Source organism: Fundulus heteroclitus, chromosome 20 (assembly GCF_011125445.2).
Source record: "Fundulus heteroclitus isolate FHET01 chromosome 20, MU-UCD_Fhet_4.1, whole genome shotgun sequence".
Classification (NCBI taxonomy): Eukaryota; Metazoa; Chordata; class Actinopteri; order Cyprinodontiformes; family Fundulidae; genus Fundulus; species Fundulus heteroclitus.
The window spans coordinates 7,085,297-7,111,669 of NC_046380.1; the positions used below are offsets into that span (position 1 = coordinate 7,085,297).

At 39.1% G+C, this 26,373-nt stretch overlaps 1 protein-coding gene across 1 annotated transcript in view; it reads right to left on the bottom strand.

The window, feature by feature from the left end:
* Positions 1–26,373, bottom strand: part of rims4 (regulating synaptic membrane exocytosis 4) — a 47,689-nt gene that overhangs the window by 14,963 nt on the left and 6,353 nt on the right. The window contains exon 2 of the mRNA XM_012869528.3: positions 5,210–5,354. Coding sequence (XP_012724982.1) covers positions 5,210–5,354 — 145 coding nt within the window. The remainder of the gene's footprint in view (positions 1–5,209; positions 5,355–26,373) is intronic.

The following is a 26,373-nucleotide window of genomic DNA, read 5'->3' on the forward strand; positions in this document are numbered from 1 at the left end:
GGATTATTATTCTGAATTACCTATTTAAAGTCCACTGGTGGAGGCCTTTAGACTTTAAAAAAAATTATTATGGTATGTTAGAAAGTTCACAGGTATTTTCAGCTGCTTCCCTCTGGGAGAATATGCTTAGTCTCTGAATGTTGTAGTGGACATTTTAAAACAGCTTTGTTTTAAGCCTGAATGTTTAAAGCCACTCCTACTGGATTCTCATGGATTCAACAGATTTTAAAAAGTTTAGATTGTTTGTCATTTTGTGTTTTTTTACATATTGTTTCTCCTTTTAAATTCTGGTATCCCATTTTTAAACCTTGCTCTCCCTTTCTGTGTCCTGGTCGGAATTGATTTGTGAAGCCAAGAGCACATTTACCACTGGTATATTTCATTGAATTGCTCTAGTTGTGTCAAAATGTTAGTATGGACGTGTATGTTTGAACCACTGCAAAACAAATTCACAATGTAACCTTCAACCTTAAAAAGTTCACGAGGTGCCTTTTTCCCCCATAATCAGCTGTAATTTTCCACCAGATCAGCCTGGAACATCTGTTGCCAAAAAGCCCCGTTAGTCTCAACTGATCCATTGACTGACTGGTTTCAGTCAGAATCCCAGTCAGCAAATTCCTCATGTTTACATGTGTAACGGTCAGGAAGAAAGGAAACAACCAGGGACAGGTAGCTGCTGGCTAACGGATGTTTTTCCAAAAAAAGGTAAAAAACAAAGCAACTGGACTTGTTTTCCGTAGTTGAAGACGTTTCGCTTCCTCTCCCGGAAGCTTTCTCAATTCAAAAGTCTGGAGTAATGATGAGTAACAAGCTTTATACCATTACCAAACAAAGGCCTGTAATGGCTTGGATAACATGCAAATGAACATGCAAACATGAGAAAGCTTCCGGGAGAGGAAGCGAAACGTCTTCAACTACGGAAAACAAGTCCAGTTGCTTTGTTTTTTACTTTTTTTGGAATGACCATGACCTGGATGACTGAGAATCTTCACCAGCAACGGATGTTTTGTTGACTTGCTCACCCACTTTTCTGCGGTTCTTTAAGTGTGAGCTTTGGAAAGATTTTTTTTTTTTAATCTTTCTAACTATCCTCCTCATTGTGTGTGTTGGCAATATAACTTTGGGTCCTCGTTCGTTCAAAATGGACTTTTGTGTCACATCATATTATCACATTAATTATAAAAACTCATCAACACTCTGTCAAGCTTAGAAATAAAGCATAAATTAAAGAGATGTTTTGGTTATGCATAATTGAGATGGATTGTTAGAGGTGTCAGTAACTGTGGGACCAACGGTTGTGTTCCCAGACAGCAATTCTTAATGTGTTTTTTTTTATTTATTTTTTTTATCATTTAGCCTAAAAAAAGCTCCAACAACGCACTTAGAAACTGAGCGTCACACAAACACAAAAAGCCTTTTAGATTTAGCTTCATCGCTTCCTTGAGCAGCACGCGCACTAAAATGGCCCGATCGTTAATCAATAGGCTCATAAGTGTGATTGGATGGTGTTAGCTGACAAAGTGCTTATTCAAGTCAGGATATGTCCGCGCACAGAGCTTTCCAATCTGGAGACCGAGCCAGACAGCTGACGTTAACCCAGACGGACAGCAAGCAAAGCAGCGACTTACTGCTGATGGTTTAAATGATGCGGCGAGGCAGCCAACGTAATGATTCATCTGCTTTTCACAGCGCTGGCAGCTTGGAGGATGCACACATATGAGCCACTCGCCTCCTATATTTACAGACAACATGTGTCTGTACTACTGCTGATGCCCTTTACATCATTTAAAGTGATTTTCTTTATTTTAAAAGAGATGAATAAATGTGCTCAACACCGGTTTAACCTGTTGATTTTAGACAAATTGGTATTCATCTAGATTAAATTGGACGTTGACAGCCCAACGTTGTTCCTCTACAAAGTAAAAAAATAAAGAAATAGAAAAATATAGTCAGAGCCAAATGTTTTGGGGTGAAACCAGTGTTGGGATTTTTTTGGTTCCATATTTTTTTAGTTTGATTTTACATATTTCTATACCAAAGAACTATTGAGACGTTTCAAATGTTTCAAAGCTTTTTATGTGGAGATACATCATATATTACGGTTTACTGCGTTGACCCTTCTTTGTCAAAAGTTCCACAGTTCCACCAATTGATTGCATTGTTGTTGGCTTTGCAGCAATCCCTCAAACTGAGCATGCATTTAGTAAAGCAAACCAGCAGAGACAGGGGAATGTGAGGACAGATTCAAAAAAGCAACTGTAAATCATTTTCACTAAGATTCAAGTTTATGTAAAGCTCCCAGATTTTTGAGAAACTTGAATCCTCTAGTGTCTGCACACTTTTGAAATTGCTTTCACTTGAGACAAGGTGTTTCATTCTGCTTTTCTTTGGAGATAATAATTTCTAATGCAAGGAGATAATGATGCACATCTGCCATGCTTTTGCGTGAAAATCTATTTCCCTATAGTGTTTTTTTTAGTCGATAACTCAATGAATAGAGCTAATCAACGTCCGGACCTCTCCAAAAAGCATTTGTCAAACTGCCTCCACAATGACTGAAGGACTAAAGTTTGCAAAGCAATGCTGCGCATGCATAAACATGTTAAACTTCTCTATCACTGTCAGTTTCATCTGTTTTGCCATTTTTAAAACACATAAAGAACTTCATAAACAAATTGAGATGTGAGATCTTCCTTTGTAAAATCTGCAAAGCATAACTTCTGCAGAGAAAAGCAACTTCATTCCTGTTTTAAAACTGATTTTATTTTCTTTCATGTCAAAAGTTGAAACTGAAAACATAATTTTTTAAGTCTATGTTCGTATTCTCCTCACCTGTAGATGATGCCATGAGGGATACGTGCATAAAAGCTAATGTTACTCCTTCTTCCTGCACTGATGAACTTCTTTTTCTTTTGTGCCTTTTTAGGATTTATAAGTGCGCTTCATATTGTTTCCCTTATTGAAGCTTAGTGGTCATATAACATAGAAAGTACTCCTGGGTCAATGTGAGCTTCTGTGCTTTCTGTGTCTCTGCTCTGTCTTCTCTAAGCCCCAGTGGGTGGAGGCAGATGAGCGTTCACACTGAGCCTGGTTCTGGTTCTGCTGGAGGTTCTCCTCCCTGTTAAAGGGGGAGTTTTCCTCTCCACTGTCGCTTCATGCATGCTCAGTATGAGGGATTGCTGCAAAGCCATCAACAATGCAGACGACTGTCCACTGTGGCTCTACGCTCTTTCAGGAGGAGTGAATGCTGCTTGGAGAGACTTGATGCAACCTGCTGGGTTTCCTTAGAGAGGAAACCTTCTGACCAATCTGTATAATCTTTGGAAAGTGCCTTGAGATGACATGTTTCTTGAATTGGCATTTCATTTTTTAAATGGCTCCTCCTCCTCTTCCTCCTCCTCCATCACCTTCTACTTCTCATTCTCCCGTCCCTCCATGTTTCATGAATTGGCGCTATATAAATAAAACTTTATTGAACTGGTCAGTTCGAGTGTTATATGATGGCAGATTGATCACAGAAGTTGGAGTTTGAGGAAAGAAGACTAAAGAGAATAGCTTATAGCTTGAACTGAACAGACTGATTACACAGATCTAAACTTCCTCTTCCTCTCCAGCAGATGCTTGCCTCTCTGTCTCCGATGCCTCTGTTATTCTGTTTAAAGTTGTTTGCATGTACATCAGTATGCCGAGGACAACCCCGTTTCCAATTGTGGCCAGTTTGACCTGACATTTATATTAAACAATCAATAATGGCTGCTTGCTCTTTTTTTTTCTCCTTCACAGGAGAAGAAAAGGATTAGGTGATGACGCTCCAACATAAACACATTGGGATTTTCACATATTCGCCAATTGTTTTCTTTCCATATGTAGCACAAACTAAACCCCTTCGCCTCATCTGCACGTTTGTAGAGTCTAATATGAATTCAAAGACACTTCCGCCGCCTGTGCTTATATTTCCCAGCAGGCGCTGTTTCTGTTAACACCCTCCAAGCACACATCCGTCGGTCCGTCTGCCTCGTCTTGTTATGCAACGGTTGAAATTCAAGCTAGTCGCCAGGTTGGCAGAGCTCTGCACGTGTGCATGTGTTTGCATGTGTAGTAGTACTCTGCTATTTTATTACTGACGTCAGCGGTCGTTGGAAACCCACCGTCATGACACCTGAAAATGACACTTTTCAAGTTTCTAACCATGACAAAAGCGAAACAAGCCTCCAGTTGTGTCTGACTGGTCTGTCATGTTCTAATGTGAACATGAAAGCAGCATGACCCAGCTTTTTCATATGTTCCTGATGAACTCAAATGGTTAATTTAAAAAAAAAAAATAGTTTAATTACAATGTGTTGACAGAAAAAAAGCACAACTGGGTGGTGAAATGAAGTAGGATGCGTACGTTTTATAATAAAACAGCTAATGTACGTAACAGTTTTGATGACCAGTTTTGTCTTGACACAAAACGTAACTTTTTGTGACATTATCTGAGCAAGATACACAACTGAACGTTTACTGCATTTTTGCACCATTATTATTTTGCACTGCCAACATTGAACTTTTCAAATTAATGCCTTTTTTTGCACCAATATCTTTGCACTATAAAGATGGTGGAACATTCTTCTGCACACTTTTTTTAAAAACTGCACTGTTACACTCTTATCACTGCTGCACTCTATATTGTAATGTTAGTTTATTTCAATTGCACTCTGTGCATACAAAATGACAATAAAGTTTGTCTATGTTTAAGAATTTATAAAATCAAAAGCAACCCAGTTATCTTTGCAGACTTGTATATGTTAAGCAAAAATTTGCCAGTATTTAAGCTAGTCTGTAATCACATTATTTAATCTGTCTACAACTTTTATTTATTCAGTTTTTTTTAGGGTAAATAAAATATAAAAAGAAATACAAAACAAAGGGTTTTAAAAAGTCCTTTCCAATAGGGTTATGTTGAGATTCTGTTCAAGACCCAAAGAGCACGTTGTACAGTTTGTGCTTAAAAAGTAGAAAAAAAAGTGGACAAGTGGATTAAAATTTTAAATCTAAACAAAACAAAATAGATAATATAAAGACTTTAAGAAAGACTGGATAACCCTTTAAAAAATTAATCACCGTAAACAAATATTTAGATCCAAACGCTTCAGAAAAAGCACTTTAAACATTGCGTAGCAGCTTGCAGCTCTGTTTCTTTTTGGGCAGACGACATGTTGGTACTCACTTCCCCTCAGAGCCGTAGCTGTTCATGCTGTCCTCTATGGATTCGTGGCTGGCCTGGCGGACGGTCCGGCTGGGCATCTCCACGGCCAAACCCGTCTCCGTGCTCCTCTGGATGCCTCCCTTCAGCTTCCTGCCATCTGTATCCACTGCAGGGAACCAGACACAAATAAGCCTTCAATCAAGCCGCTTCACACATGAACTCACAACATCAGGAGATGGTAGGAGAAGAAAGCCGCTGAGGATTTGTGTTTCCTGCTTCGACGCCGTGCCCTTATAGGCATTTATGGGTTCATCCTGCTGTAAACCTGATCTGTCAGCGGAACGAGAGACGAGAAATCAGGTGAACAAGAGCAAGGACGAAAGGATTCAGTCGCTCTTTAGATCAGAAAAGTACACCTTGGCGCGAAGTAAACCACAAATCAATGTGCGGCCGGCGTTGTGGGTCATGTGACTTGGCCACAGGGTGCCCAGTGTGTGGCTGTGTGAGGCACTGAGAGGCAAATTTGATCATCTTAGTACCTATAAAGGTGAGGGAGATTCAACGAGTTTTGTTAAGAAAATAAATGAAGTGAAGACCAAAGAAGTGATGAGACTGAGATGGTTGGTTTAAACCCCAAATAAACCACAAAGAATCATTAAAGAAGTTTGGTCCGCACTCAGAGAGCGAAGCTCAGACTTAGGAAGTTAGTTCTGCAATTATTAAAGAGTGACCCAGAATGGAGCTATTTCCATCCTGTTCTTGTGGGACGGCACTTTGGCAGATTTGGGTTACTCCTTCAGCTCTAGGACTCTTTCCGTATCACCAGTTATCCTCAGCGTTCGACCGCTGAGACGGCGACAAACATTCGCTGAGTAAAGTCTCGCACAGACGGACCGATAACCGGGACTCAGTCTGTGAAGAACACCTTAAAGAGCAACTACCTGTTTAAGGTGTTAGACGACAGAGAAACACAGATTTCCTTTAGATGCATTGTTTTTTTATTTATTTCATTTTGTGATTAACTATGTTATCTTTTTCCAAATATCATCTCATTCCTCTGTTTGCCCAGGGGAGCGAGGGCTGCTGTGATTCATGTCATAACTCAGATGATGGATCCTCTATGATCTTTAGCTGCTGAGGATGAACACAATCAGATTCAGCAAAGTCAGTGACTAATTCATTTAATTTCAACTGATTTAGTTGTTTCTAAACCTAAATATCAGATTTATCCTTTCATTACTGATTGACTGCAATCAAGAACCCCAGACGGTTTGGGGTAAGGGTGACCTAAACCCACTAAACCCTCTAAAGTTTCTGAGGAAACAGAAATTCGTGGCTTAACTGGATTTATGGCTGACTAGTTTGTTACCAAATAAAAATAAAAAGATTGAGTCATTAGAAAGCATGAAAACAACAGGGAGCATTGGAAGCTGCCTGTGATATAAGGTGCCTTGCAAAGGTATTAAGCATATTCCTTTTTTTTTTTTAAATATTATGTCATGTTACAACCACAACAATCAGCGTGTTTCACTGGGACTTTTTGCAACAAACCAACACAAAGCCGTGCGTGACCGTGAGGTGGAAGCGAAGGGAATCCGTCTTTTTTTAAAAAAGTTTTAACAAACAGAAAGAAAGATGTGCTATGAGTTTGTCAGCGCTTCCTAGGGCCACCTTTCGCAACAATTACATCTGCAGGTCTTCTGAAGTTTGCCGCTACCTGCTTTGCACACCTAGTGACAGAATTGTATCATCTCCTTCCTCTGTTTGCCCAGGTGAGCGAGGGGTGCTGTGATTCATGTCATAACTCAGATGATGGATCCTTTTATTTTGATGTTCTACATATGTGCACTGCAAAAATAGAACTAAAAATAAGTAAAATTTTCTTGAAATGAGTGTATTTGTCCTTGATTTGAGCAGGTAAATTAGATTATTATTTTTGCACTTAAAATGGGAAAAATTCGTCTCCATCATCTTATTTCAAGTGCAATATATCTAATTATCTTATTTTAGGGGTAGAAATACTCGTTCAAATAATCTCATTTACCTGCTCAAATCAAGGACAAATACACTCATTTCAAGAAAATTTTACTTATTTTTAGTTCTATTTTTGCAGTGTGTGTTTGTTTTTGGGGACCAAAAACGTACAGAACCCTCAGCATCACATGGGGGGGAGGGGGGGCAGAAGGCTGAAATTAAAGGTGGGAGTCTGGGTTAATTTTAAGTTAGACCGCATTAGACTGAATTTTGGCAAACCAGCCGTCGCCTTTTGTCATCAGAATTTCCCTGGAGCCTCTACAGGCTTGCATAACTCCGATCACGGGTTGATAAAAGCCATTTCTGACCAACTCCCTTTGGATACTGATGGGACATTACCTCTGTTCGCTTTAATCCAAATCAGCATCCTTTAGCAGAACCAAAGTGAAAGGCAATCTTACCAGGCAATCAAGATAAATGATTAATGCTTAAAGGGCTGACAGATTTCTTATTCGCAGCATTTCTGGGCTGATTCTGTTTGTCTCTGACTCTAAATTAGGCCTTCAAAGCTTTAACTCTGGCGCTGTCAACCAGCTTGCGCCGCTGTGCATATTTGTTGCAGGGCTTTACCTAAAATGAGCTGCTCAGTCAGTCAATAAACTCGTTTGCGAATATAACTCAAGAAGACACAAATAACGAAGCGAATACCATACTGGTGTCTCGCTCATGATAGAAAGCAAGAATCATGAACCATGCCAAGCGTGCAAGACCTTTTTTTTCCTCGTCGGATATTGAACTGATTCAATATCGAATATTAGGCCCCAAATTTGTTCACAAATTTGGCCACAATGCACTGGTAGAGATGCCCAGCATCGATCTTTCCTTTCTTTTTGTCTCTTCTGTGGCAGAGCAAACATAAACACGGATACTTTACACATTTAGACTTAAAATAGCTTTTTCCTTATGTACATAAAACGTCCTTTTAAATAACAGTTTATTATTGTTATTTTCTTTTTTTTATGAAGAGTAATTTAACTGATCGTTTTCTGTTCTATTAAAGAATGACCCTAAAATAAAAATGTTTGCAGGCGTGATGCTGGCTAGCCAGCATCTGCTTGGAAAGCCAAGCCACAGCACTTTCTGCCAGCTGTTGTACTTTATTTGTCTCCAGATGTTCAGCGTCTGAGGTCGGGTCCGATCTCGTTATAATATAGCCTTTTCTCTCCACTTTGTGGCTCTAATTCCGCCAATCAGGTCAACATCCTGGGGTGTCCAAACTCTCAGCAATCTGGTAAAGGTCAACAAGCATTTAACTTTCTTTTTTTTTTTCTTCCTTGTGCAAGTTTCATCATTTGTTGCGTAAATTCTGTCTAATGTGATTTTAGATTTAACTATGGCTCTTTAAAGGTGAACACAATTTTCTCTAATAAACCCAAATGTCACATGTATTTACATATCAGCAAGAGCGTCTCCGCCGGTCTGATCCTGCCTTCGCGTCCCGGGTTAAAAAAGAAAAGCAATCGAGACCCACTCCAATCCAAAATAGCCGTCCCGCGCTTTGCCGTGAATGTGGAGCACCCGCTGTGATGTAGCACAAGTAAAAAAAAAGAAAAAAGAAAAATGTCTGAAGGTGACGCAGAAAAGTTGTGATGTGGCGAGCGCAGAGCTAGGACTCATTAGTTTGTCTCCCAGCAGAGAGGCGTTAATGGAAGCAGAGCGGATACCAAAATAACCGCGCTCCATTCATCCGGCTCACTGACTGACAGCACGACCGCCAGACAAGGTGTGACCTACCTCGTCTCGCCAGGTAGGTCACACCTCGTGGCCTACATCACCGGGTAGACAGACACGTCCAGAGAAAGGTGGTTTTAGCCACACAAGTCATTTCCTCTGTGACGCCTTAATTAAATAAAACAACTGGCTTAACTTGTATTTGATATCTTTATTATAAATAGGGGTCTATAATGGTTTGCCGTGTTTTTGAGCAATATTCTATCTGTCCGTCCATAGTTCACACAAAAAGGTTCATCACACAGGAATGTAGAAGCACTTTGATAACTTCTCTGACTGTAACACGAGCACGCTGCCGCTGAAACCAGCACATCACTACTGAAGCCCAAAGACAATTAGCGCATAAACAGCGAGGCGCATTTTCAGCAAGCGATCCTCCCAGTTTTTTTGATCGTGTGCAGCATCATTTTATAGAGCGTTAAAGGTAAAGCAGAACAATAAAGCTGTCCATCGCCTCAATTTAAGGCTCATTATTATTAATAATAAGTTTATTTGATAGGGACAGAACAAAAAACAAACAAACATTGTTACAATTTAAAGTGCAACCGATGCCATTTTCATTGGTCATCTAGCCAATAGCTAATTTTCAGACCAAAACAAATACAAACAGTAAGATACAAACATAAAAAATATACAGACAAGTAATACAGACTATTTAATAAAGTTATTCTAATGTTCACAGGTTTGATTAGTCATATGTCGGCACATCCTGCTGGTGTTTCTTCACATAAAGCGAAATGCAGAAAAAGCCGGTTACCCCATCAATTACTTCCTCTACCATCTAGTGAGTCAGTACATGCGCGATCGTCCTGTTTTCCTCATTCCTGTAACGCCTGTGATTGTTTTTGGGGATGAAATCCCTCCAACCCAACCATGTCCCAGTTAAAACCACCAGGGTTTGCACTGAGCTGCCAACAATAGCCTGCTCTGCATTTTATGGATGCATTCAAGCACAAAACAAACATTTTCAGAAACTAATGTTGCACAGCAAACCTAATTTGAGAGCCTCCTATCAGCCAAAATCTACCAGACCTCAAAACTAACTTCCTAAAGTCATATTAGATTGTGATGCTGAGGTTGAAAGGCAACTTCTAACTGAAAATGTGAATTATTTTTCAACTTTAAAGTAAAAAAAAAATCTCAATTTCTGAGAACAAATGTAATTAATCAGCTGTCCTTTTTGAATGTTTGACCTGTAGGTGTGTGAATTTTAAATCAACTTGAGTCCACTGCCTCAGCAATGCTGCACCCTCTCCCCAATTAATGTCAGCTAAATTTATTTATCCCACGCTCTCAGGTAAAGATACATTTGTTTTTGCATTTGGAGAGGATCATCTTACATTTTCCAACCAAGAATTGTAGTTTTGTTGAACATTTGTTTTGATCTATTCCTTTCATTTCCACTTTCACTTTGCTGTTTCTCCCGAGTTCTGACATTTCAACATTGACCGCGTGAATTTAAAATGTCCAAAAACTGGTCTGCATAAGTATTTGTATTTATCACAATAATGTGACTCTAACAGAGCTTTTGCAGCAGATTCTGTTAAAGTGATATAGAAAAAAGAAAAAGAAAAAGAAAAGCACAGATTTTTTTAAGAGCAAAATGTAGGTCAGGTTTTTATTTTGCATAGAGTTTGTGTAGCAACCACAGAGGGTAGCATAACTCCTGCAATATATTCAATAAAACTCTGTGAATAGTCAGAATATGTGAAAATGAGCGTCTTGTGAAGCAGATCTGAATCTCTGCTGTTTAAAAGTGTGAATTCAGCACCGCTGGGGCTGAATAGAGTGCGTCACTCTTACTGTAATAGATTACTGAGGTGTTGTGCTTAACATGTCTGGATGCAAACCTTTCTTTTTCACTGCTCCTGGTCACAAGTCAAGGTTTTGAGCAACGGATAAGATTGTAATTCAAAAGGACAGAAACCTTTTTATCTGCCTGGTCTGTTTTTTTTTTTCTTTTTTTGCTTTTTTTGCGGTGTCTAGACTCCTTTGGCAATTGACATTTCCTTCAATCAATTCATGACTCATATTTTAGTGCTATGATGAAACGCCGCCATCCCCCATCCACGGCAGACCGGTTTCAGAGGAGAAAAACGAGAGAAAACACGTCGATCCGACCATCTTCAAGCGATCCGCAGCATCACGGGAGCTTTCTCTCCGTCTACTCCACACCTGAGTCTGTGTTTACCTCCAAAGCTGTGCTGAGAGCTTGACATAAATCCCTTCTTTACTTTGATGCTCCATTTGCTATAAAGGTTGAATAAGAAAGTCTGGGTAAATCTCCTCCTATGGGCAACACTCAGCAGATATAGCTTAGCCTGGCCTAATTCATCATCCTGCATTTAGGAGGAAGACGCAGACATCTAAAACTCCTCTGGGAAGATTTTTGTTTAGCTAAATTTACTTCAGATAGATCTGCTGCTGTATATCACAATGCCTCGATCTTTGATTCAGACCTAAGAACTTTAACATTTTTTGCATTTTTTACTGAAATGCGACGAGGTGACACGAGCAGAAGCGGCCCTGCATGATTCCACAACGGTGGATGCTTCCTGCAAACGGGAGATGAGGGGAAAATGGATGGGCTGCATTATGTAGCGAGTAGATTTGCTCATTCACCATCAGCTTATTCATTACAGAAAGAGGAAATCTGGCAGAAGGTGCTTGTCTGAGGCAGAGGATCCTGTGAGGCACCCAAAGAGTTGCACTAAAAAAAGAAATTACTTTCCTGGTGGAAGCGCTACAGATGAAATAGGAAGCTGCCTGTTAGAACCTCTTGGCAACAGGAACCGTTGACAAAGCAGAACTTTGCGAGCTGGATGACAGTCTGAGGGTTAATTGGCTCACCGGAAGGTAAGCGTTTTCAGGTCTTTTTAAAAAATGAACAGCATTGCTGAGTGCGCTGCACTACTTTTACAAGGGCAGCGCAATATATCGCCAATTTATATGTTACTGCAATATTTCTCTACTCAGTATACATATTGGCTGCAATAAATGCAGTTCAAAGCCTTCAGCTGATCCAAAATGCTGCAGCAAGAGTTCTGATGAAAATCAACAAGCGGGATCATATTTCTCCAATTTTAGCTTCCCTTCATTGGCTTCCTGTTACTTCAAGAATAGAATTTAAAATTCTCCTTCTAACGTATAAAGCCCTTAATAATCAAGCTCCATCATATATCAGAGCTCTGATTACCCCGTATGTTCCTAACAGAGCACTTCGCTCTCAGACTGCAGGTCTGCTGGTGGTTCCTAGAGTCTCTAAAAGTAGAATGGGAGGCAGATCCTTTAGCTATCAGGCTCCTCTCCTGTGGAACCAACTCCCAGTTTTGGTCTGTGACGCAGACACCCCGTCTACTTTTAAGACTAATCTTAAAACCTTCCTTTTTGACAAAGCATATAACTAGAGTGGCTCATGTTACCCTGAGCTATCTCTATAGTTTTACTGCTATAGGCTTAGGCTACTGGAGGACATCAGGGTCTATTTCTCTTACTCTATAGAGTTCTACTGTTCTTCAATTATGCATTATGTGTTGTCATTTCTGCTTTAACTTTCTGTTCTCTCTCCTTTCTCTTCATAGTAGGTACACCTGGTCTGGCGTTCTGTTAACTGTGACATCATCCAGAGAAGACGGCTCACCCGCTACTACCATCTAATATAGAACAGATTACTAGATCAATGTGTGCTTCTGTGCTTTTTTGTTTCTCTTGTTGTGTCTCTGCTCTGTCTTCTGTAACCCCAGTCGGTCGAGGCAGATGACCGTTCATACTGAGCCCGGTTCCTGCCGGAGGTTTTCCTTCCCGTTAATGGGTGATTTTTCTTCCCACTGTCGCTTCATGCTTGCTCAGTATGAAGGATTGCAGCAAAGCCATGGACAATGCAGACGACTGTCCCTGTGGCTCTACGGTTCCCCAGGAGTGAATGCTGCTTGTCGGGACTTTGATGCAATCAACTGGTTTCCTTATATAGGACATTTTTGACCAATCTGTATAATCTGACCCAATCTGTATAATATGATTGAACTTGACTTTGTAAAGTGCCTTGAGATGACATGTTTCATGATTTGGCGCTATTTAAATAAAATTTAATTGATTAGAATTAAGTATTAACACAATATTTAAGTATTGTGCATTCTACCCATACCTGTAATATCTTTGGCTACACCACACATACACTCTGTATAATGAATATATATCTGTATATGCAGCTGCTAAAACAAAAAAAAAAAAATTTCCCCCTGGGATTATTAAAGTATGTCTGAGTCTGAGTCTGAAGTGTTATTTCCATCTCGAGAACAAGGTTTTATGGAAGAAGGTAATTCTGGCGGACGTCTGCTGCATGTTGTGGCATCATCAGACTTTTTATGCTCTCTATGAGACCTAAAAACCCAAAGCAGAAACACATGAACACTTTTATAATATTTGTTTATTTATATCAATTTGTATCGCTGCAGCAACATTCACCCTTGCTATCGCATATTGCATGTTTTCCCAACATCATGCAGCCCTAACCACTGAAAGCTGCACCATAGCCAGAGCAGCAACAGTTCTGCAGTGTTGGTGATGAGAGGAAACAAAATGCTCTGGGGAAATTGTTAGAGAACAGGACATTAGCGTTTAGCTCATTAGCACAGATCTTCCAGAATAAAGTTGCAAGAATAAATCTACTCGTTTTTGAAATAAATAAATACACTAACATATGATTGGGAAGAGCAATTATGGGAAGTTTGGACAAGCCGATTTTAACTTAAATTGACTTGGAAAGCCTGACTCCCATGATTATTTTATTCCACCTTTGTTCATCTTTTAATAATGTTAGCCCCAAAATGTTCTACCTTCACATGCTGCCACACTGCAAAAAGGTAACTAAAAGTAAGTAAAAACTTCTTGAAATTAGTGTATTTCTCCTTGATATGAGGAGCTAAATAAATCTATTTGCCAATGGAATGAGTATGTTTACCCTTAAAGTAAGATAAATAGATACCCTGCACTTGAAATAAGATTGAATTGTTCCTATCTTATTCCAAATCTTATTCCATTAGTAAATAGTCTTATTTACCAGGTCTAATCAAGGAAAAAAAATACACTGATTTCAAGAGAATTTTACTTACTTTTAGTTCCCTTTCTGCAGTGGCAAAAGACACATTTTTGGAAGCATTTTTGGTTTAAGGTTTAAATCAACGGTGCAAACAGGATGTGACCAACATCTATTATCTTGTCTCTGGTTCCTTTTATGTCTCACTGCTCTGGTTTTGCTTACTGAACAGCACCAGCGACCCAAAGCTCTTCCCCACATCCTCTCTGTAATTCCTCCAATGCCCCAGATCTTGCCACTGCAGCCACAAACGCTTGGACTTAGAATTAGAGGATCCAAGGTGGAAAAGCATCTGTCTGCTGCTTCTGCAAAGGCTATTGACTGCTTCCATGCTAGTGTCCACCTCATTCCCGCTCCAAAAAGCAACCAATGGCCTTCAGGCTCCTGAAAGCTGCATCCGTAATGGATGCTATCTGCCCAGCCGCCTTTGGAGCATGCACCGAGTGGTGATGCATTGACAGCTCTGTGAACCTTTTCCCTCTTTATTGGTCCTGTATGTTGCTACTTGTTTCATTTAGTAAACTGAATTATCAAGGCTTATGTCCAAGATGGACAAAGAAAAGCTCTTTGCTTCAAAAACTACACGCCAGGGTATTCTAGTTTAAGAATAACATTTCTCAATTTCCATAATGGGAAATTTAAATCGTGCATTTCTATTTCCATAAATGATATGCACTGTAGCAACCTTTGTTTGAATGAATATGAGGTTATTTAAACAGTGGGTAAAATAATATAAATCTTCATTCTCCTAAAGCCTGTTTGGGATGAGGTTCAGTCTGGTGGCAGCTACCAGGACACTGGCATCATAATGTCTCTCTATTCTTCACCTGGAGATGCTGAAATATTTAAAACACATTAAATAATGTAAACCAGAAGCCTCTAAATGCTTTGATTTAAACTCTTTTATTCTGAGAGGAAACAAACAGATAGCATAGGCGGAAGAGCGGCTACGCCTTGACAGAGAAACAAAGAGAGAGGCAGAGGCAAACAGGAAGAGAAGGAGGGACCCAGAGCAGAAAAATGAAACTGTCAAGACGGCAAAACACAAAAGAGATGGAGCCCAAATGAATAAGTACAAGTCAGAGCCTGAGTGAGTGGAGCGAAGAAGAAGACGAAGATAGAAAGAGATCAAATAAGGGGTTGACAGCATTGATAAGCAACGATAATAAAAGAACGACGACATGTTTCTGCTGTTCTGAAAACCAAGCGCTCTGTCGCTGGGGCATTTTAGTAAGCTGATTACCTCAGTTTATTAAAATGACTGAGTTCAGAGGACGAAGAATTAGACCATGAGGTTTTCGGCTGGTTCTTCCTTTCAAACGTTAATGACTTTAAACGATGTAATTAAGTTAAAAAAGGAGATTGTAATTTATATTTTGGGATAAATGTCCTCTTTATCGATCAAAATACGACAGATTTATAATACAACACAAATTTTCCTCTGCAAAGTTAACTGACCCAAAATTTCCCACAAATAAAACCAAAATGGAGGACAGGAAGTGAAGGGCCATTCACAACATTCCCTATAAAATTATTTAAACTTTAAACTATTTAGGATAGAATAATGATCTCCCCTGCTGTGTCATCCAGCTCCAGTTGCCCTCGTTCTAACAGAACTTGGCAGCCAGAGGTGATCTCTAGATTAGCATTCTCCAACAAAACGAATGGCCCAAAGCTGCTAAAATATTTTGTTGGCTAGTCAATAAAACTGTTTTTTTTTTTCAGTTTTTGCTGCAAGGGAGAGCAAATCCCATTGACAGGTGGACCAGTTGTGCCGGTGGTTCCAGTGAAATAACATCAGATGTACACACAAAAAGCACCAAGTCACATGCATCCCTGTCTACACAACCATAGGCAATTAGGTTAATTTAATGGTCCCTTCTATACAGATGATGAAAAGTACAACGATACCTTCTACTGGTCTTGTTTAAAGCCAATCTTAAGACACATTCATTTAAAAGGCTTTTGATGTTTAGCTTTTATTACTTTTATAGTCTTTTTTTCTTTTTATTGTGGTTGCATTTTAACTGTTCTTTTGTGCTCTGTATTTATTTGTTTTATTTTGTAAAGCACTTTAGTCAATTCTAGGCATTATTGGAAGGTTTTATATAAATAAATTTGATCTTTATCTACTAAACATCCACGAGTAGCTCAATTTTCAGGATAAATATCTTTTGTTGTTTTGTTCTTTTTGCAATTTTGGACAAAAATAATACAAGTTTACAGGTCCACAATCTGTCAAATGGTTTTGTTTGCATTATCTTGTTTCAACCTGTTGTACTTTTGCAATGACATCCCCAGAGTAAAGATAAGCGCCCTTACAAATTGAAAAGACACGCAGGAATACAGAAGAAAGCAAGTAGTGAATGTGTTCAATACATCAGTGGCTTGCTCCAAATTAAAAAAAAGGCTGTTATTATCAACACGGTTGGAAATTTGCACAAGGCTGGTGAAGCGTTGTACGAATTCAACACTGGACAAATAGTTTATTGCCTACATAGCAGCGAGCCTGCGTGTTAAAAAGGACCGCTTGGCAGTAATGCTCCACTTGTGAAAGTCACATCTGCTGCGCTCCCTCTGGCATTAAGACAGCAATTCTTCACGCTACACTACCAGACAGGACACGTTAAAAAAAATAAAAGACTGCTTGACCAATGCCCACTCCCATAGCGAGAGTGAAAGGAGCTGTTCTAGCAATGTCTAATCATCAATCTGCTGTTTATTCTGAAACACGGTGGTTCACTGATATAGAGAACTGCCCTACTGACCTCATCCATCCTCTGCTGATGTCCTATAGTTCTTCGGGAGGTTTTAAACACTCATTATGTTGAAAACAAGTAATACAAGGTGCTTTATGAATGGATGCATAGCCATAATCTGGAGAAGGAGAACAATATTGTAATTCCATTTTTTGCACTGATTGTGACATAGATTTGTGGAGCCGACTGGAGAAAAAAAAAGGCACTAAAGTTTTGACGTCTCCATAGCAGGTTGCATTGAGACTTGCGATGAGCAAGTGGTGTTATGGGCTAAGCTGCGATTTTGACACAGGGGAACTGAGTTGAAATACCTGCTGCATTATAAGGGGCATAAAAACTCTCCCAACTCTGCGTGGAAGATGTAACTTCTCGCTGTGGCGACCCCTGAATAAGAAAGCAGCCAAAAGGACTCAGGAATAACAAATGATGAGCAGTTGCATCCACCAGTGATGCCCCCACAGGGTGAAAAGAGTTACTGCGCATCGTAAATATCTCAAAGCCCCATGAAACATTGGTTTCTCAAATATAAGCACTCCAAACAGGAGGAAACGCTGTAACACAAAGTTATCCAAAGGACGTCGAATGGGTTCTGGGTGTGAGGTAAGGCAACACACCAAGGTGGTTGTCAGCATAAAGCCTCTGTCATTTTACAGTTATATTTAGTATTATTATAGTTTGGGCTATAGAAAATTCCTGGTGGGTATTCAGTTTTCTTTTACGAGTTCAAAACTGTGATTTTTTTTGCATGAGACTAAACATTCACTCGTCCACGGACGTTGATGTGCGAACACTGCGAGTTTTGAATGACCAAGCTGTGCAAAGATTTAAGGGCTCTGTTGAGAGCAATGGCAAAATGAGTGTTTTGTATCTTTAAGCTACGTAAGGAAAGCAAATGTAATGCTTCTGAATGTGCTCCAAACACTCATAAGCTCTGTGAGGAACAGACATCTTGCTAAATAACCGCCGGTGGAGGCTTCATTTAGCCATAAAACACTGCTTGAGGAGGAAAGTGCTTCTTTTACAGCTCAGCCATCAGTTCAGCCTGCACAGCCTTATGCCTCTCCACTTCAGGGAAATGGTTGCATCATAGCTGTGTCATTTGGGAGTGCGTAACGCCACCAGAAGGGATAATGCACTTTTCCTCCCCATGTAAAAGTCGCACAAAGGTATGCACCAGAGAATTGAATTAGTGTAAGCAATCTACTTCTTACTGAATAATGTACTGACGAAGCATTGTGGCGAGACGTACTCTGAGATGTAAGGCTTGTCAGAAAGCATGGGAGGTATGATGTCAGCAAATTAAAGCGCTATCAGATTTAATTAACTTTCATTTATTAGGTTTGATAAGACCATGCGATAATCTGCTGTTACTTCAAGAAAGCGGATCTAATTAATAATGTCAGAAACAAAAAGGATCATGGGTATATTTTTTTTTTGTGATGCAGATTTTTAAGTTCAACATTTCCATCTAATAAATATAAATGTTGGTGATCAAATCAAGTGTCTTCACTGTCGATTTTTATAGCATCTAAAACTCACTTCTGGCTTTCAAACTTGACGCCAGTATTGTATTAAAGATAAATTAATACTCGCTAGATACAGGTTAGACTGTAAACTAACCACACTTTTATATAGTGATGACCTCAGTACGCTGCAGTTGTCATGCAGTACAGGGAAGAAACCCACAGGCTGCTATTAAAGTTAGAAAAAAACATTTTACTATAGTTTCTCAAATAATCTCAAGTTAATGTTGAATTAACTGATCATAATAATAATAATACATAAAACTTATATAGTGCTTTTTTGGACACTCAAAGCCGCTTTACAAAACATTTTTTAATAGTAGTAATAATCAAATCTTAGATTTCCTTCTTTCTTTCTTTCTGTCTTTTTTGCTATAGAAAGGCTTTACAAGATGATGATGTATTGAATTAGCATAAAGTGAGTGAGAAAACAAAACTATATTAGTTTTCTGGGATTTCTTCCGTTCAGAGGTGCTTACATTTTTTATTAGAGCCTTAAAGCTACTTGCACCTAAAGTAAAATAAAAACACATCTGTGTTTTGTTTAAGACTATATTAAATTACCTCTTTTGACACCAGACGTGTTAAAAAGAAAGTTGCAAACTTTCCAAGTTCTCCCTTATAAATTAATCCACCAAAGTAAGAGTAAGAATACATATTTTATTAAAGATTCAATTTCAAAAACTCCATCTGGTACGTGAAATATTCATACAATCCCACCATAACTTTGAGCCTCTATATTATACCATATATGATGTATGAGGAAAAACCTTTAAATTAAAATCTTCTGTGATTTTGTTCTGTAATTTTACTCTCGTATGTTTTCCCACATTTTTTGACGGCCATAAGGCTCATTGTGTAGTTGCCAGAAACTGCCAGTTGTTCTTATTTATTACTGGTAAGAGAGCTGTTCTGAATGCAAATACAGCACAAAGTACAAATCTCCACTTTTTAAGAGGTCAAAAGCATCCCTTTTAGAGACATTATTAACAATTCTGACAGTTTTATTTATTTGGTAAACACTTCCATTGAGCCAGTTCAACTCCTTCACACACACATCAAAGATAAGCACAGTAAATATGGTAAATATTCAGTGTTCATTAATAGCAAATTGGACTCATTATGTACAGTGCACTGACTGCGCAATAATCAAAATGAGCCAGTTTTCAACTCTTAGAAGCGATCAGTACGAAAAAAAAGAGAGATGTAAACACTAAACTAGCTGCAGTAACAGAAATTGATGTCATTTGAAAAAAAGTGGCAGAAAAATGAAGTTACCAAAGAGTCAGAAATAACGCCATCGGTAGGATGGTGGTACTGTGGCAAATCAAGATCTACTGTTTCTTGACTGTATCTATCAATTAAAGATGTTATGTTGTTGATTGTGATGCGCCGAGTCCAGCGGGTCAGACCCTGGGAGATTGCTGTTGCAAGTCTGGAGATACAAGAGCAAAGACACTAAGCTGTCAGACTGGAGGAACGGCTGGCGTGTTTGACGGGTGGCGGAGAAAGGGGAAGAGTCAGCTCACAGGAGAAAAGAGGGAGGGAAGAGGATAAGGAAAGATAAGCAGCGTAGATGGTTCCACAGGAGAGCAGGAGGAATGAGAAGACGGAAAAGCAGAGTCTTCAAAGGAGAAGGCAACAAAACTGAGAAGACAGAGTCCAGAAAAAAAAGAGAGAATAATGAATGGCAAAAAAAAGGTATTCTAATACATTTCTTTTAATCTTAAATCTTTAATCCCCTCCAAAAAAGACAATTCAGAACAATGTTCTGTCTCCTCGAGCAGAAGGAGAGAATTTAACCTGCCATCAGAGACAATAGGACGTGGACGTCAATGCGTGTCGGATCAACATATTCAGATTTTCTCCTGGAGACTTCCTGTCATTGCAACATAAAGCATGGCTGTTCACCAGCTGTGCCACTGAGCGAATCATTTAGTAATGGTACTTTTAAAGAGCCATCTTAGGGCTTCTCTTCTCTGACGCTGTCTCCGGGGAAAGCTTGTGTCAGTTTGACTTCCGGCTCTGGCAGTCAGAGGACAGATGCGCATCGTTCTGGCCTCCATTTTATCCGGTCCACGTCTTACGCTGCTGTTTCATATTATTCATATTATTCCCACCTCTGTCTTTTTTTCTAAATCACCCAAAAGTAGGCTTTAGGAGGCAAAGCAGCAGACAGGTAATGTGATTTACTGGTCATCACAGGGGGAACTTCCTGCTCCACAGTATACAGGTGCGCATTAACACGACGTCAAAAGGGACAGACATCAGCAGTGACCTCAAACTACATGTTGCATCTGAAAGAAATTTAAATATTTAGCTGGATAGCACAGCCTCAGGTTTGGCGAAGGGGAAAATGTACATATCAGCATTAAACACCTATATAAAACTGTTAGGCTTGGTGGCGGGAGGCTGATTATTTGGGGGTTTTTTTGTTGTTTTTTGCAACCACAGGTTAACTAGTGTTTCTTTGAAAAGGTTTAACATCAATTATGCAATTATTAAATTAACAGTTATTCAAGTTCCTTTTAAAAATAACACGCTGAACAAATCAACACCGTTACAAAGGAGCTGAACGGTAAATGATTTGCTGTGAAATGTGATTTTGGTGTTTTGTGAACTAGTTTTTCATTTAAACGTTTCTTTTCCGTTAAAATATGGGGCAGGGTTTATTTTACTTCCCCCAGCAGGATTTTGATGGCAGCTCACAGGAGATGGGCTGAATGCTGAGGATTGAAATATATATATATATTGTTGGATCAAAGAGAAGGATTTACATCCTGAGTTTCCTCTGATTGCATTTCAGAAACAAAGTAATCTGGCAAAGGTCAGCACCAAAATGCAATTTTATTTATATTTAGTCGAAAATGTACCAGTCAGAGCGCTCTAAGAATCCATAATTTGTTCTGGAATAACCCACATCTTTGTTTGGTTTCTTTTCTGTAAGCAGCGTTCAGCGCGAAGCACTTGAGGAGTCGTTAGTGCTCACCGGCATGCTCTCTGTGTTGTATATTTTAATGTCTGAGTGAGGAACTGGAACCTCTCAGTGGCAAGTGGGGCTGCCGATGTGCTCCGCTGCGTTATGCAGCTTTTGGAGATCACGGTGGGAAACAAGCACAGCTGCTGTTTCTGGATTAAACGACAACACACAACAGAAACGCCCTCCTGGACGCCGTATATGCTCCGCGTAGCGAACGAACACCTGCAGCCCCTTCGTTCCTCCTCCTCCTCCTCCTTCTCTAGCTCCCTGTAGAATAGACCTCCTTTCCAAGCAGTCCATTTTTTAATCCTGACTTTTCTGGGTCGTCTCTTCGGCTCAGAAGCCCACAAGAGACTTATCTGTTTTCACTCAGTCTGACATCTTTTCATCTCTGTACAGTAACTCGTTGCCATCAGCTTCATATGTATTTCTGTCTCATTTTCTGGTCGTATGTCATTAAGCACATTCATGGAAGCCCTGGTGGGTAGAAGCCTTTCAGCTGTGCTTTACTTGTTTTTCTTATTTTATTTTATTTTATTTATTTTTTGCTTCTCTTTCTGCATGTGATCGTCCACCGTGAGAATTTAGAAAAGCAGAAAATAAAGTTAGAACAATAAAGAACATAAAGACATGAAGATAATATGAAATTGCTGACATTTCAAACATATGGAAAAACATTTTTTAAGAAAAGAAAAGCTAATCAGCTGAGACTTTTTAAATCACATTACATATGGAGAGTTCAAGCCAAACAAAAAGGGTTACAGAATAAATTATAATAACTTATATAATGATTTCTGGAAATTTACTTTAGTAAAATAAAACATGTAATATTTTTTTTTCTTGTTTTAGCTACTTTTTGTTAAGGCAATTCGTCTGCATGCACAGTCTGTGTTTTTTCAGGCCATGAAACTGGAAAAAAGTGGCCTGTGCGTTACTACGATGAAGTCCTAACTGAACTTAATGAGGGCTTGTGGTCTTCTTGATGCTGCAGAGTAAGTTCCTAACGCAAAGGAAGAGTTGATTCTTACACTTCCATGTCAACTAAACTGGGAAACCCTCATTAGTGACAGGCAACATTATTTAGCCCTTTGACTTCATTATCTGTCTGCATCCCTGAAAAACTCAGAATTGCAGAACTTGGACAGACAGCAACGCTCTTCCGGGAATATTGACATGACGATTTATTACAATTTGGATGCAAATATCAGAGCATGCGTGATGAATGTTCTAGAAAATTCAAGGCCAAGTTATTATGGCTTCACCAGTTTTATTTTAGGATCCAAACTTGTTCCAGTTTAAAACAGTGAATCATCTCGGAGGCCTGAGTGCTGTGCACATTTTGAAGTTTTACAGTTTTCACAGAAACCTTATTAATAACCCATTACCTTCAGTTGCTTTTGACTGAATATATTTGGTAAAAGCCTTAATAATGCTTTTTTCTCATGTAAGAAATTCTCGTGAAATTATTTCCTCTTTTCTCAGACGTTCTTGTCACATCCATTTCCCAGAAACTCCCTTATTTCTGTTTCTACTAAATCAAAACATCAGATTAGAGCAGTGGGCAGCCACTGTGCAGCGCCTGGGGGGCATTGTTGGGCGGAGGGCATTGCTCAGGGAACCAGAGGGGCAGCCTGGGGGATTCAAATCTAGAAACTTGCAGCCTTCAAAGGATGCAAGCTCACTGCTCTAACCACTAGGCCACCACTCTCTGGGACGCGTTATGGTTTCTTATATGTATATTTGCACCAACGGTACAAATACAAATGACATGGTTCTGCACTGATTTATTATCTTTATTTTTTTTAATAATGCAATTCAGCATTTAAAAGAATTTCTGTCCAAATATTTTCATCAGGCTGTCACAATGTTTCACCTAAAAACTGCCCCACGTTAACAGCATATAAACAAACATTAATTACCCTCCTTTTCCAGGCTCATCCTAGAACCATCAAACAAAAAAACTCAGAAAATCCTAAAAAATTAAATATATTAATTCCTTATAAACTGTTTTATATGGTTGTGTTTTTTTTTTCTCCCCTGAATCGTGGATATACTACCCTACGCCATAATTTAAGCCCCAAACAGGAAGAAATCCAGAAGCAACACAGAGCTTAGATTTTTTTCACCGACTGAAGTCATGCATGCTTCACTGTGCTAAATTTGAACACTTCTCACTCTTTTCTCGTTCCATTATCATGTACAGAAGCACAGCTGACTGCAACAAGTCTACGCTGAAACAGGAAAGTGTGAAAACCAACGATCAGGAGCGGAATACGAGAAAGTCTGGAGGACACCAAACTCCGAGACTTATTAGATTTCTGTAAACCTTTTCCTTTTAAGGGGGCATTTGTCCCCCAGATTAGCAGGTGCTGAATGCTGATGTGGAGTCAGGGGGATGAAACGGGTGGATCGATGCCTGCCTGAGTGAGCATTCAATTTGTCATGTCTTACATTTACGACTTTACGCAGGTGATTCATCTCAACAGTCAGTCTGTCACATAGAAATCAAACACCTGAGGTGCCAGATAACACATACAGAAGGCAGCGTGTGAGAGCGATCGGTTAGATGCGCAGAGGCATGAGCATTAATATTCTATCTTTATGCTTATTTATGTTTATATCAGTAGTTGAGAAAGTCACCTGAACGCTACCCAATGCTTTTTTTTGTTTTTTGTTTTTTTAGAAATCTGTTTAGGTTGATGCTTGATCAGTTAAGTGAGGCTTAACTAAAAATTGTGGCACTGCATCAGCTTGCATCGAGTTGTGATTTTTTTTTTTTTTGGTACATTTATTTTTCCAACATATCAGCCATCTGTCTGAGTGACAGATGTTGTGAAAGCAGCTGGGTGTGTAGGACTCTAGCGCAGAGGTCTGCAACCTGCAGGTCTGGGGCCAAAAGTGGCTCTTTGGACATTCCACAATGGCTCTCAAGCACTCTGGCTAAAAATTATAAAGAATCAGCAAATATTACACATAGATATAATAAGAAATTCAGGTTTTAACTGTTTTTTTAGTACTTTTTTCAGGGAATAATTTAATTAGATGTCCACAACAGAAACTCTAAAAATAGTACTCTAAAATAATACCAGTTATACTATTTTATATCTATTTTTCTTGTTATCTTGTTGAAAACTGTTTTCTTTTCATATAATTTTCTAAAAAATATCAACATCTCAGAGAAAAACAGAATAGAATAGAATAGAATAGAATAGAATAGAATAGAATGCCTGTATTGTTCCACGGTGGGGAAATTCGGGTGTGACGGTGGCAAAAACACATAGACAGAGTTACACCACATTAAGTAATATTAATTAAAAGCTAATTAAGTTCTAAAGCAAATGATAAGGAACTTATAATAAAGGGAGAAAAAAATAGTGCAATTTTTAACTGATCATACGAATAATAATAGTCAGATAAAAATGCAACGTCTGAGTTAAACAGAGGAAAGACAGCAACAGATTTACAGAACGATGTGAGACAAAACTATGCAATATGCATGATTGTACAAGCAAACACCTCAGAGTGGCTAAAGCATGTGCTAATGTACATTAGCATCTGAGAGACAGACAGTGTAAGTGATTTATGATCAGATCAAGAAAAAGTGTGCATGTGTGCATTGCATATACATATTAATAAAATGGAACCCAATGGAATGATAATAGTAAAACTGATGATAAGGACATTATTATTATTATTGATTTGAAGTATTCTGCATGCAACTCTATTCTGAAGCCTTAAAGAGCATTAACAGTTATCAGAAATTAAGATTTAAAGGGTAGGCACTATAAGCTTCAGCCTACACCTTTTCGATCTTTGTAAAATTTATGATTTGAATTTTTATTTAAAGAATGTAACTGATGGACTGTTCACTGATGCTTGATTATTATTTGTATATTATTTGTGTTCCAGGTTGAATAAGCTAAACTAAACTAAGAACCTGTGGAACCATCAGCATGATTGCGAACACTTCTTGGGGTTGTTGGGAGCAGCAGCTGGGATGAAGGACCTGCGGAAGCGCTCCTTTGAGCATCTAAGATGCAGAAGTCTGTCACCAAAAGAGCTCTTCCTGCTCTTACAACACATACAAGAAAATGTGTCCATCCTATTTTTTTTGCAAAACATGTATGTTATTCTTCTTTAAAACCTAAAAATAGAAATAAAATGTTGGTTGTTTACAAAGGACAACCCATTACCTATAGTAGACATTTGTCAAGTTCTAATCAAATATTACATAGCTGGACCGTGAGCCAAAATGGCTCTTTGGATTGTAAAAGTTGCAGACCTCTGCTCTAGTCTAAAAGTGGTCAGGATAACTTGATAGTGCTGTTTAAGTTCAATCCAAGTACCTTTTATACACCGGGTGCTAGTGCCGGGTCTCTCTTTTTTCACTGCCACAAGAATGGACTTTAGTACCATAAAACCGGTTCTATATAGATATAAGACCAAAATCAATGTGCCATAAAATGTGAACATGAATATTTTCTAGCTCCGAAAGCTCATAGTCATGATGGCAGTATAAATAAATGTGGGTTTCAAACTCGCGGTTCACAAACCAGTGGTTGATCATTTATTTATGGTCGAGGATCCTTTCTCGTACATCTTGCTAAGATGTAGCCACAAGCTGGCCAGGCCCCCTTAAGAGTGTTCTGAGGTGCTTGATCTCATTTTATGTCTGATGCATTAAAACCTTCTCTTCTCGCCGCATCTCTCTGAATATTCCACCAGACGGGTGTTAACGCGAGCGTGAATGGGACCGTGGAGAGCAATGGGAGTGGAGAGAAAACAAGTGGTAAAGCAATTAAAAGGCAATTTGTGAAGGAAGGACAGATTTAACCTGCAAACCGGGTTTTCAAACCAGGGTGGGCAAATGACTCGGAGAGAATGAACGTCTGACAAAGAGACACTTAGACAGAGAGGCGGAGAGTGAGAATTAACCTGCAATCAGGCCTCTATTTAGCTGCAGTCAGCCACAATCAGCAACCATATTAGCATTTAATTAGTCTGAGAGCCACAAACCACGGCCTGCCGCTTCGCTCTGATTACCTCATACACTTCTGACAAAT